The sequence below is a fragment of the Schistocerca nitens genome, chromosome 6 (genome assembly GCF_023898315.1).
Source record: "Schistocerca nitens isolate TAMUIC-IGC-003100 chromosome 6, iqSchNite1.1, whole genome shotgun sequence".
NCBI classification, from domain to species: domain Eukaryota; kingdom Metazoa; phylum Arthropoda; class Insecta; order Orthoptera; family Acrididae; genus Schistocerca; species Schistocerca nitens.
Window position 1 is genome coordinate 378,420,071 of NC_064619.1, and position 16,985 is coordinate 378,437,055.

At 39.5% G+C, this 16,985-nt stretch overlaps 1 protein-coding gene across 8 annotated transcripts in view; it reads right to left on the reverse strand.

Moving 5' to 3' along the window:
• Positions 1-1,300: 1,300 nt before the first annotated feature.
• The window catches only part of LOC126262309 (FK506-binding protein 5), a 202,809-nt gene continuing 187,124 nt past the window's right edge, over positions 1,301-16,985 (reverse strand). For all 8 annotated transcript variants that reach the window (XM_049958861.1, XM_049958854.1, XM_049958857.1 and 5 more), the window contains one exon: positions 1,301-2,257. In XM_049958861.1, coding sequence (XP_049814818.1) covers positions 2,117-2,257 — 141 coding nt within the window. In that variant the 3' untranslated portion in view covers positions 1,301-2,116. The remainder of the gene's footprint in view (positions 2,258-16,985) is intronic.

Consider the following 16,985-nt stretch of genomic DNA (forward strand, 5'->3'; position numbering starts at 1 on the left):
GAATACTGTTTTACGCTCAATCGGACAGATAGCCATTGGCATGTACGGCTTAAAACGTCTGAAAGCAAACACACTGGAATAGTTATGGTCAGGTCAGGGGAATGTTTTTGTGGTATTCCCGGAGTGACCTTGTCATTATTGAAGATACAACTGATCAACAAAAGGATGCATATATCCTTGGAGATCAGGTCCACCCCTATGGCACAATGACATCTACCAGCATGACAATGCAATGTGTCACACAGCTTGCAGTGCATAAGCATGGCTGGAAGAGCACCAGGCTGAGTTTACTGTGTCTGGCCACCAAACTTTCCAGATTTAAACACAATCAAGAATCCGTGGGACCGCCTCGATCAGGCTGTTTGTGCCATGGATCCTCAACCCAGAACCTAGTAAGCTGGTCACGTCAAAGGAGTCAGCTTGGTTCCACATTCCTGTTGGTACATTCCAGAACCTCATTGACTCTATTCCTGCACGTCTCATGACGTGAACGTGGTTATTCAGGCTTTTGACAGGTGGTCACATTAATGTGACATGTAGTTTTATTGTTTTATTTTCATTTTTAGTTGCCTTTACATTAAAATTACTTCTTCTATTTTTTGTCTGTTTTATGCATGGCTGATTGGTCTGACACTAGTATTATTTCTCTACTTTTAGCTAGCACACTTTGTACAGTCTCGCCTGTGGTTATTAGTGTCATGTCATCAGCATATAATAATTTTATTGTTACGTTGTACATAATTCGAAAAGTCACTAATGCAGACAATAAACAGGAAACATCTAGGAACAGATCTTTGGGGGATTTCTCTTTTGATTGGGGGTTCTGCTGATGATCTGCTTATGCAACATACTGCTTACAAATATTTGAATAAACTTAGTGATTTATCTTCTATGCCATAATATTCTAACTTTTTGATGATTATGGCATGTGACACTAAGTCATACGTTTTGCTTCAGTCAGCCTTTTACGGCTGATCAGTGAGACCTAAATCTTAACTGTTGTTCATTTAAAATTTTGTTGCTTTCAAAATAACTGTATATCTGCTTATGCGCACAATTTTCTATTATCTTGAATACAACTGGTGCTACTGAAAAGTGTCTGTAGTTATTTGGTTTTTTTATCACCCTTTTTACTACTACAGTCAACTGACAAAAAATATTTGCAGTATACTTATAGGCCAGACCTAAGTATGGATTATTAGAAAGAGTATAATACTTGTAATCTGTTGACAGAAAATCACATTCTTCCATCACCATACACAAAACACATATTAAATAATGGGGAAAATGCAAGACAAAATTAATTTTCGATTAATTTATTTCATGTAGATAAATAATAAATTTGTTTACAATACGTAGTAGTTTGCAACATTTTCATATATAGAAGCATCATTATATTTAACAAATATTTTATGCAATCTTTTAACACCATCCACATACATCACAGTAAATCATTGTAAAGCTCTACTTATCGTCAACATGAAAAATTTAAATATAATGTTTAAAAATTCTGGTAATATGAAAAAATTTGGCACAGTTTAAGGCTTACACTAAAGAATACAATATGAAATTCAAAGTATTTTCTTTGTTGTACTGATGAAGTCAGCCCTCAGCCTATAAAAAAAAGAATTAATTACATTATCAAAATTATTTGAATACTGTTTTGTGACAACAATATTCCTTTAATTATAATTTCAGCATTAGCATTATTACAAAGTAAATTGTATTATGAGGAGATGTGCTGAAATTAATTTTCTGTAAATTATGTGAGTGAAGCTGCTAATGAACTGATTCTTACACCTTTTCCATGAAGTCAAGACATCTTTTTGTAGAAATGTAGTGACTGTGGTAACAAAACTATTGTCCAGGATCTGAAAGTAGTGTATAATGGTGCACTACTGTGCCCAATGAGTGACTAGATAAGTAAAACAATTTTCTAAAAGACTACTGTTTAATTTTGTAAGCAACTCATAGCAATATAAAATCAAGTTCCTCCAAAACAGAATACTCCTGCAATTTTCAGATGTGAGAAAATTGAGATTCCGATTGTCCTTGGAATTTTAACTGACAAACAAAAACAGTTATGTTTTTGTGCACATTATTTGGAGCTGTCACACTACTGTGCATTTGGATGGGGATGTAGTTCTGCTTCATCTTCACTTGCTTCCTCTTCCTCCTCCTCCTCTTCATCCTCCTCCGAATGCACATCACCATTCCAAATGTCCCCTTGGTTCTCCATAACATCCTGCTCATCTTCCTACAAAGAATTTTTAAAAAGTTATATGCTAGAAAATAAGCTATTTCAGTTCAGTGAATTTTTATGTATCAGATGCAATAACGAGTTCACTATTCTACAGTAGCAGCCTACAATTCTACCCAACTAACATAAAGTAATACAGAAAGAAGATCATGTGTAATGTGGTGTTATATGTCACTCTAGAAGAGTGATGATTAACCTTACATGTACCTTTCTGACAAATGATACAAACGATAAAATGCTATAATGTATTATTATATAGGATAGTGCAACTACTGTGCAAATTTATTATTTATTTTCATGTGGTGATCCATGTCAAGGGATGATACATGTCTTCAGGGTGTGATGGTGATCAAGTAACTTTGCAAGGGACTGAGGACCCTGTCGTTTGATCCCTTTCTCTCCAAACCAACCAACTAATTAACTTTGCAAGAGGAAGTACCTGCATTGGCATGATATTAAAGCTCAGTGTATTGCTGGCATATGTTGGAGAATCAGTTCATCACAGGCATAAATTCTGTGCACAAAAAATGACTGTATAAACTTTGAAAGATAAATTAAGACTTTGCTGTAATGAGTAATCCAAGATATCAGTCAGAACTATCAAGTTGACATTCACATTCACATTCTGAATTATGAGGTAATTGGAAATGTTCTCAAAGAATCAAATATTTGTTATAAGAAGATTATTGTGTCAGATTTGAAGAATATATGGCACATGTTGTGAAAAATGTTGTTATATTTATTTTTAAGAACATAGATGCTGTGCTCAATCATTGACTTCCAGCATGCACTGCATAATATAGTGCTGAAGTAAAAACTTTTTTGTATCCATGGCCAACAAAGGCAAGAATAATATTTAGCATTCACTGCATAAATCTAAACTTTGGGAGTAATAAAAAAAACCACTACAGTACACAATGAAAGCAATACTGGCAACACAGATTTAATTTAATTATGTGGTGCATAACAGTTGCCTGATGAGAAGAAACTTCAATTTTACAGTCCAAGTACTTCTGTGTTGGGAAGAATCACTGTCCTCATGCAAAATGGAGAGAGGACAGTAATACTTTGTAGTGCATAAGTGTAAATATGTTAAGTGCAGTGAAAGTGCTGTGTGCAAATATTCAACACACACATGTGGGGAAAAAACTGACAACTGAAGATGCTTTAAAATAAAGTGAAACATGTCTGGTCTTGACTTTTATTACAGTTGTTACGATGGCAATTACCCTATACAACCTGTGTCAATTTTACATGTACTCTTTCCCAACACTAAATTCATGGTTCAAGTCAAGGAGAACCGAATATCAAGATAACTGGAAGACTAAGTCTGTACAGTCACCATGTTACTGAACACAAAACAGTGAAGCCAGGATAAGACTGATGCTACAAGTTTGAAGCTGACAGTGTTGTCAAAGTTTGGTACTGAAAACAGTTTTCAAGGATTTAGTTGAAAGGAAAGATTTCACACAAGACTTTTCCTGTATATTGAATTCACATCAGCACATGGGAGCATATAATCAATGTGGGCACTGCAAATTCAAATAAATCTATGAACATCTACAGTGTGGTGAAGCTCAGTCACTTTTGAGTTCTACGAACTGGTAACCTACTTTATTTCTTTTGCTCTCCTCTCAGTTACAAACACTTGGTTAGTGTTTCTATGACCATATTTTGTAAACTGCATGGTTTTCTATTCAATTTGTGGATGATAAATTAGGAGGAGACACAATGGTTGAGCATTATTTACCTTTAGGAGTTAAAATTTCAGTATCGCTTAAAGAGACGCGTTTACTAGTAGAAAAAGTTTTGGAACTGTTAGTTCTTTTCGCAGAAGGAAAGTGGGATACATTTAGAAAGGAGGGGGAGGTCACTTGTATCCCAGTTTGAGAGCATTCAATGCAAAGCTCCACATTCTGGCCCAGATGGACCAACTGGTGCCGATCAACCACTGTGCCATCCTCTACCAATGATGTCATTTAATTTCAGTATGGAGGGGGATACCACTCTCCTAGTCATTGTTGGCTTTCTTGATCTTGGTCCTGCTACTTCTCAATCAAGTAGCTCCTCAATTGGCATCACAAGTTTGAGTGCACTCCGTTCCAGTTCTTACACCAAGAAACCCTGACAGTACTAGGAATGAAACCTGGGTCCTCTGCATTTCACCTAAATGCGCTGATTACTGAGCTGTGGAGGTGGACCCATTTTGGAAGGGAGCCATCTATTTTGAGGCTAGAGGGAGATTATGATGAAGGGGTGGGGGGCTCAAATATAGTGGAGCAGGTCACACACACATATAAGCACTGCAACAGTTTCAGCCTACATATGGTAGAAGAACAGAATGAGAAGAAAAGATGGAATAAGAGACCAAAACTAACTGGGACGGATTAATAACAATATGAAAACTTACCTTTTGGAACATATCAGAAGCATAATAAATAAGATAAATTCGAAGTGGCAGGATTGTGCAATTAATGTCCATTCCTGTATACCGTTTAGTGGCTGTCATACCAATATAAAAAGCTGTGCTGTAAACACATGTTGGCTGGTAAACAACACATTTGGTTTCACATTCTGCTCTGCCTTTGATGAAGTTAAGACAGTGGTCAGACAGGAGTAGGTGCAAGTGGGTGGGTGCATGGAGAAGGTTATACAATAGTTATAACTGAAGTGCTGGGAACTTTGGAGTAGGAATAACAGCCTGGGAAAGTTATTTGTTTTGACAAGAGTATTATGGAGGTTAGGATGGTGACAGCGAGTGGTATACCAAGGTATAGCAGGGATGGGTGTGTCATTTCGGGGCTTGACTTGAGAAAGTTGTACCTTGGCACAGTACTGTACTGAGATCAACATTCCCAAACCTACCTTTCATTCTTTGTGAACAAGAAACTAACAGTTTTAAAAGGTAGGTTTGAGCGTTTTAAACTTTTAAATGTGTGTGTAAATAGTAATGGAATTTCACTGCTTGATGTTAAATATTTGCTAGCCATTCTGTCTCCTTTTCTTGAGTGGATTGTTTTCTTAGACATGATTATCTATTAGTTTAGTCTTATTATAACTTATTTTACGTCATCCATCCATACTTGCTGCATGAAGTTCCTTTATTCACTGTTGAATTTTGTGGGCACTAGAGGCTTAATATAGTGTCATCACCAAAATGAGAATGATTCAGGTGTACAAATAATGGAAGATGTAAAGGCCAAAAAATTCTAGAGGACATCATAGCCTTATGTGTCAGAGCATCTTATTTACATAATGAAGAATGGGACAGTGTCAGTACTAGTTGTATTATATTGTAATATTTGCTGGTAATTGTATTGTTTTATTATTTCAGTGTGGTGGAAGGGAGGACGATGCCTTCACTGTTGAGCTTAAAAAGTACATTCCCCATTTAGGTCCACAGAGAAGCAGCACCATGCTCAGAATAAAGAGAAAGAAACTATCTACTGAAAAACATTGTATAAAAGTATTGGAATTTTTACAATAATGTTAAAGTACAATGTAAGCTCTCTTCTTTTCACAGTAATGGAGTTTTAGATAGAAGATATTGAGAGCTCAGCAGAGAGGGTCTGAAGAGCAGTAAGACAAAGTAACCATTTTTGACAGAAAAGTTAATATCTGCTGACTGTATCCGATGATTCTCATTAGCTGCTTGTACAGTTTCAACAAGATTTAGAACTATAAGAAAGTCATATTGCAGTCATTTGGTTTAAGATTTTGAAATGGTGTAATGACATTCATTAATAAAACACTATAATGACCAGTTCATTCCACATCTGTATCCCAACATGAATTGACAGGATTAGTTGACAGAAGACAGTTATATCTAAGCAGGGTGCGATTTGTGCTTTTACCAGTGGGGGGGATGTCTGAGGGGGTTAGTAGAATTATATACGTTACTAGCTTGGACCATGGCGTTACGCATGATTAAACAGCTATTTATAAATAGATGTTAATGCCGAAACTCACTATTGACGCGTATGCACTATCAGAAAAGCCATCCCTTGTTATGTCTTTAAAAGTACATTATAGGTAAAGCTTATTTACAAAATTATCTACATATGGGTACAGATATACGAGGGGAATTCAAAAAGTAGAGGCACATTTGTGAAAAGTTGTACTTATTCTGATGATAGAAAACTGAAACATATTAATAGTATTATTAAAAACTTTCAGTGTTCGGCTCCACAAATTTGAATTATATGTAAAGTTTTACTCCAATGCGTGGGAAATAAACATCCCAGGTTGGGATGCATAAGCTAAAAGCAGAGGAGGGGATGGCCTGATGCAGGGGGAGGGGGGGGGCGGGGGGCGGGGGAAATTCCCCCCATCCCCCCTGCAAATCGCACACTGTATCTAAGGCAATATAAGGCTTGAAAAGTCCTTTCCCTGACCTTATTTACTGGCCTGTGGATCAATCAATGAATTACCTTATGTAGGTTGGAAAGTTGGTTGCTGAGTAAGCACATGACTTATGTGGTGAAGTTGTTATAGTAAATTGGCAGTAATACCTAGCTACTTTGTATCATTTTTTATACAGGGTGTATCATAATTAATGGCATAAACACATACAGTTGAAAGTACATGATACTAGAAGTAAAAAAGTCTCAGTAAACATAGGGTCGAAAATGCATACCGTAAAAGCTATGAGCAATTTTTCATCTTCGATACTGTGAAACAAATCTCTTCAACTGCAAGCTCTTTGTTTTGCATATTTTTGGAAGTGGCAGTATGGATCAAAACAAGAAAAAAATGTCCAATAAAGATGTGCTCTAAAATGCATATGTTAAGAGCTATGAGCACTTTTTCATCTTAGCTACTTTGAAACATAACTCTTCTAATGAACAAATGCTCATAACTTTTAAGGTATGCATTTTAAAGCACACATTTACTGTATATTTTTTTCTTGTTTTGGTCCATACTGCCACTTTCCAAGATATGGAAAGCAAAGAGCTTGCAGTAGAAGAGGTTTGTTTCACAGTATCGAAGATGAAAAATTGCTCATAGCTCTTAAGGTATGAATTTTCGACCCTATGTTTAATGTGACATTTTTGCTTCTAGTATCGTGTACTTTCAACTGCATGCGTTTATGCCATTAATTATGATACACCCTGTACATTCAACACCAGGCTGAAATTGCAACAAAGGTAATTTCAGTTAATGGTTCATCTGTCCAGAGGCTGTACAAGAAAGGAGATGTTTTGTCTTGTTACAGTATAAAAAAAGAATTAACTAGCTATTAATTTATCTAGTATAGCATCTACACTGAAGAAACTGGTACAGCTGCCTAATATCATGTAGGGCTCCACGAGCACGCAGATGTGCCACAACACCACATCACATGGACCCGACTAATGACTGAAGTAGTGATGGAGGGAATTGACACCATGAATCTTGCAAGGCTGTCCATAAATCCGTGAGAGTACAAGGGAGTGGGAATCTCTTCTGAACAGCACGTTGCAAGGCATCCCAATAATGTTCATGTCTGAGGAGTTTGGTGATGAGCGGAAATGTTTAAACTTAGAAGAGTGTTCATGGAGCCACTCTGTAGCAATTCTGGATGTTTGGGGTGTTGCATTGTCTTGCTGGAATTGCCAAAGTCCATTGGAATTCACAATGGACATGAATGGATGTAGGTGATCAGACGGGATGCTTATGTACACGTCTGGACATATCAGGGGTCCCATATCACTTCAACTGCACATGCCCCACACAACTACAGAGCCTCCACCAACTTGAATAGTCCCCTGCTGACTTGAAGGGTCCAGGGATTCATGAGGTTGTCTCTATACCCATACAAGTCCATTCACTTGATAAAATTTGAAATGAGACTTTTCTGACCAGGTAACATGTTTCCAGTCCAATTTCTGTGTTGACAGGCCCAGGCAAGGTGTAAAGCTTTGTGTCGCGCAGTCATCAAGGGTACACAAGTGGGCCTTCAGCTCCGAAAGCCCATATCGATGATGCTTCGTAAAATGGTTTGCACACTGACACTTGTTGATGGTCCAGCACTGATATCTGCAGCAATTTGCAGAAGGGTTGCACTTCTGTCACGTTGAACAATTCTCTTCAGTCATCGTTGGTCCTGTTTTTGCAGGATCTATTTCCGGCCGTAGTGGTGTCGAGATTTGATGTTTTATCGGATTCCTGGTATTCACAGTACACTTGTGAAATGGTCATCACTACCTCGGAGATGCTGTGTCCCATCACTCTTACACTGACTATAACACCATATTCAAACTCACTTAAATCTTGATGACCTGCCACTGTAGCAGCAGTAAGCGATCTAACAACTGCACCCCTCACTTATTGTCTTATATAAGCATTGCCAACCACAGCGCCGTATTTTGCCTGTTTACATATGTCTGTATTTGAATACGTGTGCCTATACCAGTTTCTCTGGTGCTTCAGTGTAGAATAAAAAAGAAATTATGAGAGTCAGTATGAATTTGTCTCTCACTGCAATTAAATTATTTTCAGTTTTTTTAATAAATAGGTAGTTGACATTGAGAGCTCAACAGTTATACTCTGAGGTATATAAGACAAAGTAATCATTTTCAATTGAGAAATTTGTATCTGCAAACTGATATGGCACCAATTATGCAATTTTTTAATTATAACATGATTGATTCCGAGACTACTAGCCTCATCCTCAAACGTACCTTACACATACACGTCATATCGATATGTCACATGTTTTTCTTAGGACCATGTCTTGCTGTCAACAATTGCCCTGTAGTAATGGGTCCACGACACCACTCAAACAGTGACAAGCTCAATGGCTGGCTACAGAATTCTGAAGATTATTCTCTGGCCAGCCACTGACTGTGTCACTTTGTGACTGATGTTCTAGACTCTTCTTTGATAGTGCAAGTTATTGCAGGACAATTGACAATAACAAGACATGATTCTAAGAAAAACATGGCACACACTAATTTGATGTACAGGTATGTCTAAAGAAGAGACTTGTGGTCTCGAAATTGATCATGTTCAAATTTAAAAAATTGAAGCTCATTTAATTGCAGTCTGCTGCAAATTCATTCTTACTCTCAACATATCATACCACTGCAGTCCCATGGTTCTGTCATTGTGGAACGTTTAAATAATAAAAATTATTGTTGTTGTTGTTGTCTTCAGTCCTGAGACTGGTTTGATGCAGCTCTCCATGCTACTCTATCCTGTGCGAGATTCTTCATCTCCCAGTACCTACTGCAGCCTACATCCTTCTGAATCTGCTTAGTGTATTCATCTCTTGGTCTCCCTCTACGATTTTTACCCTCCACGCTGCCCTCCAGTACCAAATTAGTGATCCCTTGATGCCTCAGAACATGTACTACCAAACGATCCCTTCTTCTAGTCAAGTTGTGCCACAAACTCCTCTTCTCCCCAATTCTTTTCAATATCTCCTCATTAGTTATGTGATCTGCCCATCTCATCTTCAGCATTCTTCTGTAGCACCACATTTCGAAAGCTTCTATTCACTTCTTGTCTAAACTATTTATCGTCCATGTTTCACTTCCATACATGGCTACACACCATACAAATACTTTCAGAAACGACTTTCTGACACTTAAATCAATACTTGATGTTAACAAATTTCTCTTCTTCAGAAATGCTTTCCTTGCCATTGGCAGTCTACATTTTATATCCTCTCTACTTCGACCATCATCAGTTATTTTGCTCCCCAAAGAGCAAAACTCCTTTACTACTTTAAGTGTCTCATTTCCTAATCTAATTCCCTCAGCATCACCCGATTTAATCCGACTACATTCCATTATCCTCGTTTTGCTTTTGTTGATGTTCATCTTATACCCTCCTTTCAAGACACTGTCCATTCCGTTCAACTGCTCTTCCAAGTTCTTTGCTGTCTCTGACAGAATTACAATGTCATCGGCAAACCTCAAAATTTTTATTTCTTCTCCATGGATTTTAATACCTACTCCAAACTTTTCTTTTTTTTCTTTACTGCTTGCTCAATATACAGGTTGAATAGCATCGGGGAGAGGCTACAACCCTATCTCATTCCCTTCCCAACCACTGCTTCCCTTTCATGCCCCTCGACTCTTATAACTGCCATCTGGTTCATGTACAAATTGTAAATAGCCTTTCACTCCCTGTATTTTACCCCTGCCACCTTCAGAATTCAAAAGAGAGTATTCCAGTCAGCATTGTCAAAAGCTTTCTCCAAGTCTACAAATGCTAGAAACGTAGGTTTGCCTTTCCTTAATCTATTTTCTAAGCTAAGTCGTAGGGTCAGTATTGCCTCACGTGTTCCAACATTTCTACGGAATCCAAACTGATCTTCCCCGAGGTTGGCTTCTACCAGTTTTCCCACACATCTGTAAGGAATTCGTGTTAGTATTTTGCAGCCGTGGCTTATTAAACTGATAGTTCAGTAATTTTAACATCTGCCAACACCTGCTTTCTTTGGAATTGGAATTATTATATTCTTCTTGAAGTCTGAGGATATTTCACCTCTCTCGTACATCTTGCTCTCCAGATGGTAGAGTTTTGTCAGGGCTGGCTCTCCCAAGGCTATCAGTAGTTCGAATGGAATGCTATCTACTCCCGGGGCCTTGTTTCGACTTAGGTCTTTCAGTGCTCTGTCGAACTCTTCACGCAGTATCATATCTCCCATTTCATCTTCATCTACCTCCTCTTCCATTTCCATAATATTTTCCTCAAGAACATCGCCCCTCTATAGACCCTCTATATACTCCTTCCACCTTTCTGTTTTCCCTTCTTTGCTTCGAACTGGGTTTCCATCTGAGCTCTTGATATTCATGCAAGTGGTTCTCTTTTTTCCAAAGGTCTCTTTAATTTTCCTGTAGGCAGTATCCATCTTACCCCTAGTGATATGCACCTCTACATCCTTACATTTGTCCTCTAGCCATCCCTGCTTAGTCATTTTGCACTTCCTGTCGATCTCATTTTTGAGACGTTTGTATTCCTTTTTGCCTGCTTCATTTACTACATTTTTATAATTTCTCCTTTCATCAATTAAATTCAATATCTCTTCTGTTACCCAAGGATTTCTACTAGCCCTCATCTTTTTACCTACTTGATCCTCTGCTACCTTCACTATTTTGTCTCTCAAAGCTACCCATTCTTCTTCTACTGTATTTCTTTCCCCCAATCTTGTCAATCGTTCCCTAATACTCTCCCTGAAGCTCTCTACAACCTCTGGTTCTTTCAGTTTATCCAGGTCCCCATCTTCTCTAATTTCCACCTTTTTGCAGTTTCTTCAGTTTTAATCTACAATTCATAACCAATAGATTGTGTTCAGAGTCCACATCTGCCCCTGGAAATGTCTTACAATTTAAAATCTGGTTCCTAAATCTCTGTCTTACCATTATATAATCTATCTGATCCCTTCTAGTATCTCCAGGCTTCTTAAATGTATACAGCCTTCTTTTCTCATTCTTGAACCAAGTGTTAGCTATGATTAAGTTATTCTCTGTGCAAAATTCTACCAGGCGGCTTCCTCTTTCATTTTTTCTCCCCAATCCATATTCAGCTACTACGTTTCCTTCTCTCCCTTTTCCTACCATTGAATTCCCATCACCCATGACTATTAAATTTTCGTCTCCCTTCACTATCTGAATAATTTCTTTTATCTCGTCATACATTTCATCAATCTCTTCGTCATCTACAGAGCTAGTTGGCATATAAACTTGTACTACTGTAGTAGGCGTGGTTTTCATGTCTATCTTGGCCACAATAATGCATTCACTATGCTGTTTGTAGTAGCTTACCCACACTCCTTTTTTTTTATTCATTATGAAACCTACTCCTGCATTACCCCTTTTTGATTTTGTAGTTATAACCCTGTAGTCACCTGACCAGAAGTCTTGTTCTTCCTGCCACCGAATTTCACTAATTCCCACTATATCTAACTTTAACCTATCCATTTCCCTTTTTAAATTTTCTAACCCACCTGCCTGATTGAGGGATCTGACATTCCACGCTCCGATCTGTAGAACGCCAGTTTTCTTTCTCCTGATAAAAATGTCCTCCTGAGTAGTCCCCTCCAGGAGATCCGAATGGGGGACTATTTTACCTCTGGAATATTTTACCCAAGAGGACGCCATCATCATTTAACCATACAGTAAAGCTGCATGCCCTCGGGAAAAATGATAGCTGTAGTTTCCCCTTGCTTTCAGCCGTTCGCAGTACCAGCACAGCAAGGCCGTTTTGGTTAGTGTTACAAGGCCAGATGAGTCACTCATCCATACTGTTGACCCTGCAACTACTGAAAAGGCTGCTGCCCCTCTTCAGGAAACAAGAAAGGTAGTGAGATAATTTCTAATAATTACTGATCAGTTTCAAGGCTTACCTCTTTCTTGAAGGCACTAGCAAAGATTATGCATGCAAGAATAGTAACATTTCTACAGCTAAAAAGAATACTTAGTCAAATTTGGATTCTAAAATGATCTGTCCACAGTATATACCATTTTTCAATTAATGAAAAAGGTAACACAAAATTTAAATGAAAAAATCTTTCCAACTGGCACTTGAATTGTCAAAAGCACTTGATTGCGCATTACAGACTATTTTCCAAACAAAGCTCAAATATTTGGGTATAGGAGATCCATTTTGGAACTGGTTTTCATCTTATCTAATTTAAGGGACACACAGTGTCACACTAGGAAACATAGCGATTATACACACAGATACATCTTCAGAGTGGTTAATACTCACTACAACTTGAGGTGTAACACAGAAGTTGAAACAAAACGATGGATTACACTCTCGGTCCTTCTAAGCAATGAAATTTTTATTAGCAGTTAAGTTTCAAACAGCATAATGTTAGTGAAATGGTTTATTATTATGTGCAGATAATGCAAGGTACATGGGCACAGCACACTGCAAGATAGGACGACAAGTTTCGTGTATCCATCTACAGTGGACCATTTGCTCTTCAGTGTCACAGCTTGGAGGGTTGTTGCATTAGTGGAAGAACAGCACTCACACTCATAATAACAATAGTGATGCCATAGAAGAGGAACAAATGAAATTGTAAAACTATAATTCTGTCTTACGTTCTCAGCCATTTCGCTTGTGGAAATGCAATCTTGTTGTGGAAGTTATTTGTATCTAAATAGTGGTGAAACAACTGTAATATAAATATCTGAGAACAGTTAACTCAATGTATATATAAGCGTAAATAGACTGGTGTTGTCTTGTGACAGCCAGAGCGAGAGCACCAGCAGCAGCGAGTACTGTTTGTATAAAGCGTTTATTTTGCATTTTGTTTACGACCTTCCACTAAGGAAGGGATTCTATTAGTGTTTATCTGCTCTGCATAGTAACTAACAGTTCTTGATAAAACTTTACGTAGTTTTCGTGTTAGATTTCTTAGTGTTTTCTTGATCGTTTGGAACAGAAAGCGCCCAAAAACCGTCTTTTGTTTGTTTCGCGGCCGTTAGCCACTAGTCACTTGAATCAGCAGTTGTCTTGTGACAGCCAGAGCGAGAGCACCAGCAGCAGCGAGTACTGTTTGTATAAAGCGTTTATTTTGCATTTTGTTTACGACCTTCCACTAAGGAAGGGATTCTATTTGTGTTTATCTGCTCTGCATAGAAACTAACAGTTCTTGATCGTTAGGAGAGAAATTTATTTTGTACTTATTTGCTGCGCTTAGCTTTTAAATAGTTTTTCTGGGAAAACCTAGCGTAGTTTTCGCGTCTCGTATTTCAGTGAGTGTTTCTTGATTATCAGAGTAGCTCATCAGAAGATTATCTTGGGAATTTGTCACCGTATAGAGTAGGGTAAACATAGTCATGTGTAGGGACTGTGGTTGTTGTGAGCGGACGCAAGGAGAATTGGCCACTCTTCGGGGGCAGGTGGAGGCTTTGTCTGTTAGGCTCATCGAGCTCGAGGCGCAGGCGTCGGCTCTTAGTGGCGTTGGGGCAACTGTGGTGAGACCTATGCCTACTTCGGTGGCCTTGGAATCACATGGAACCCCTGATGTCGCTGCGTCTTCCGGCAGTGAGCATCTTACCGGTCAGCCATCACTCCAGGGTGAATGGCGGACAGTGGTGGGCTCGCGCGTGCCTGGCCGAAAGGCGAAGGTGGGATCTGGCCGCGTGGCAGCTGCCTTACCCCTTTCCAACAGGTACGGGGTGCTTCCTAGTGGTGATGACATCGTTTCCGAGCCACCACAGGATGCCTCGCCTGTTGGGCCAGTGGCCGATTCTCCGGCAAGGTCCCGACAGTCACAGAGGGCGGGCCTATTAGTTATAGGGAGCTCCAACGTTAGGCGGGTTATGGAGCCCCTCAGGAAAATAGCGGGTAGGTCGGGGAAGAATGCCAGTGTGCACTCGGTGTGCTTGCCGGGGGGTCTCGTCCGTAATGTGGAGGAGGCCCTTCCGGCAGCTATTGAACGCACTGGGTGTGACCGGCTGCAGATAGTAGCACATGTCGGAACGAATGACGCCTGCCGCTTGGGTTCTGAGGCCATCCTTGGTTCCTTCCGGCGGCTGGCTGATTTGGTGAAGACAACCAGCATCGCACGCGGAGTGCAAGCTGAGCTTAATATCTGCAGCATAGTGCCCAGAGTCGATCGCGGTCCTCTGGTTTGGAGCCGTGTGGAGGGTCTAAACCAGAGGCTCAGACGACTCTGCGACTATAATGGTTGCAAATTCATCGACCTCCGTTATTGGGTGGAGAACTGTAGGGCCCCCCTAGACAGGTCAGGCGTGCACTACACACCGGAAGCAGCTACTAGGGTAGCAGAGTACGTGTGGCGTGCACACGGGGGTTTTTTAGGTTAGAGGGACCCCCCCTTGGGCGAAACGATAAAATACCTGACGGCTTACCAGAGAGAACATCAGCATCGTTGATAAAGAACGTCCGTCCTCAGAGACCAAAAACAGGAAAAGTTAACGTAATATTGGTAAACTGCAGGAGTATCCAGGGCAAGGTTCCTGAATTAGTATCGCTTATTGAAGGAAATAGTGCACATGTAGTATTAGGAACGGAAAGTTGGTTAAAACCGGAAGTGAACAGTAACGAAATCCTAGACACAGAATGGAATATATACCGCAAGGATAGGATAAACGCCAATGGTGGAGGAGTATTTATAGCAGTAAAGAATTCAATAATATCCAGTGAAGTTATTAGCGAATGCGAATGTGAAATAATCTGGGTTAAGTTAAGTATCAAAGGTGGGTCAGATATGATGGTCGGATGCTTCTATAGACCACCTGCATCAGCAACCGTAGTAGTTGAGCGCCTCAGAGAGAACCTGCAGAACGTCGTGAAGAAGTTTCGTGATCATACTATTGTAATAGGGGGAGACTTCAATCTACCAGGTATAGAATGGGATAGTCACACAATCAGAACTGGAGCCAGGGACAGAGACTCTTGTGACATTATCCTGACTGCCTTGTCCGAGAATTACTTCGAGCAGATAGTTAGAGAACCAACTCGTGAAGCTAACGTTTTAGACCTCATAGCAACAAATAGACCGGAACTTTTCGACTCCGTGAATGTAGAAGAGGGTATCAGTGATCATAAGTCAGTGGTTGCATCAATGACTACAAGTGTAATAAGAAATGCCAAGAAAGGAAGGAAAATATATTTGCTTAACAAGAGTGATAGGGCACAAATCGCAGAATATCTGAGTGACCACCATCAAACGTTCATTTCTGAGGAAGAGGATGTGGAACAAAAATGGAAAAAATTCAGAAACATCGTCCAGTACGCCTTAGATAAGTTCGTACCGACTAAGGTCCAAAGCGAGGGGAAAGATCCACCGTGGTATAACAATCATGTACGAAAGGTACTACGGAAACAAAGAAAGCTTCATCATAGGTTTAAGAGTAGTCGAATCATAGCTGATAAGGAAAAGCTGAACGAAGCGAAAAAGAGCGTAAAGAGAGCAATGAGAGAAGCATTCAACGAATTCGAACATAAAACATTGGCAAACAATCTAAACAAGAACCCTAAAAAGTTTTGGTCATATGTAAAATCGGTAAGCGGATCTAAATCCCCTATTCAGTCACTCGTTGACCACGATGGCACCGAAACAGAGGACGACCGAAGAAAGGCAGAAATACTGAATTCAGTGTTCCGAAACTGTTTCACTGCGGAAAATCGTAACACGGTCCCTGACTTCAGCCGTCGCACGGACGCCAAAATGGAAAATATTGAAATAAACGATATCGGAATTGAAAAACAACTGCTATCACTTAGTAGCGGAAAAGCATCCGGACCAGACGAGATACCCGTAAGATTCTACAGTGATTATGCTAAAGAACTTGCCCCCTTTCTATCAGCAATTTATCGTAGATCTCTGGAAGAACATAAAGTACCTAGCGACTGGAAGAAAGCGCAGGTCGTTCCCATTTTCAAGAAGGGTCATAAATCAGATGCGAATAATTATAGGCCTATTTCGCTTACGTCAATTTGTTGTAGAATAATGGAACATGTTTTATGTTCTCGTATTATGACGTTCTTAGATAATACAAATCTCCTTCATCATAACCAACATGGATTCCGCAAACAGAGATCATGTGAAACTCAGCTCGCCCTATTTGTCCAAGAAATTCACAGTGCCGTAGACACTGGCGAGCAGATTGATGCCGTATTCCTGGACTTCAGGAAGGCATTTGATACGGTTCCGCACTTACGTTTAGTGAAAAAAATACGAGCTTACGGAATATCGGACCAGGTTTGTGATTGGATTCAGGATTTCCTAGAAGAAAGAACACAACATGTC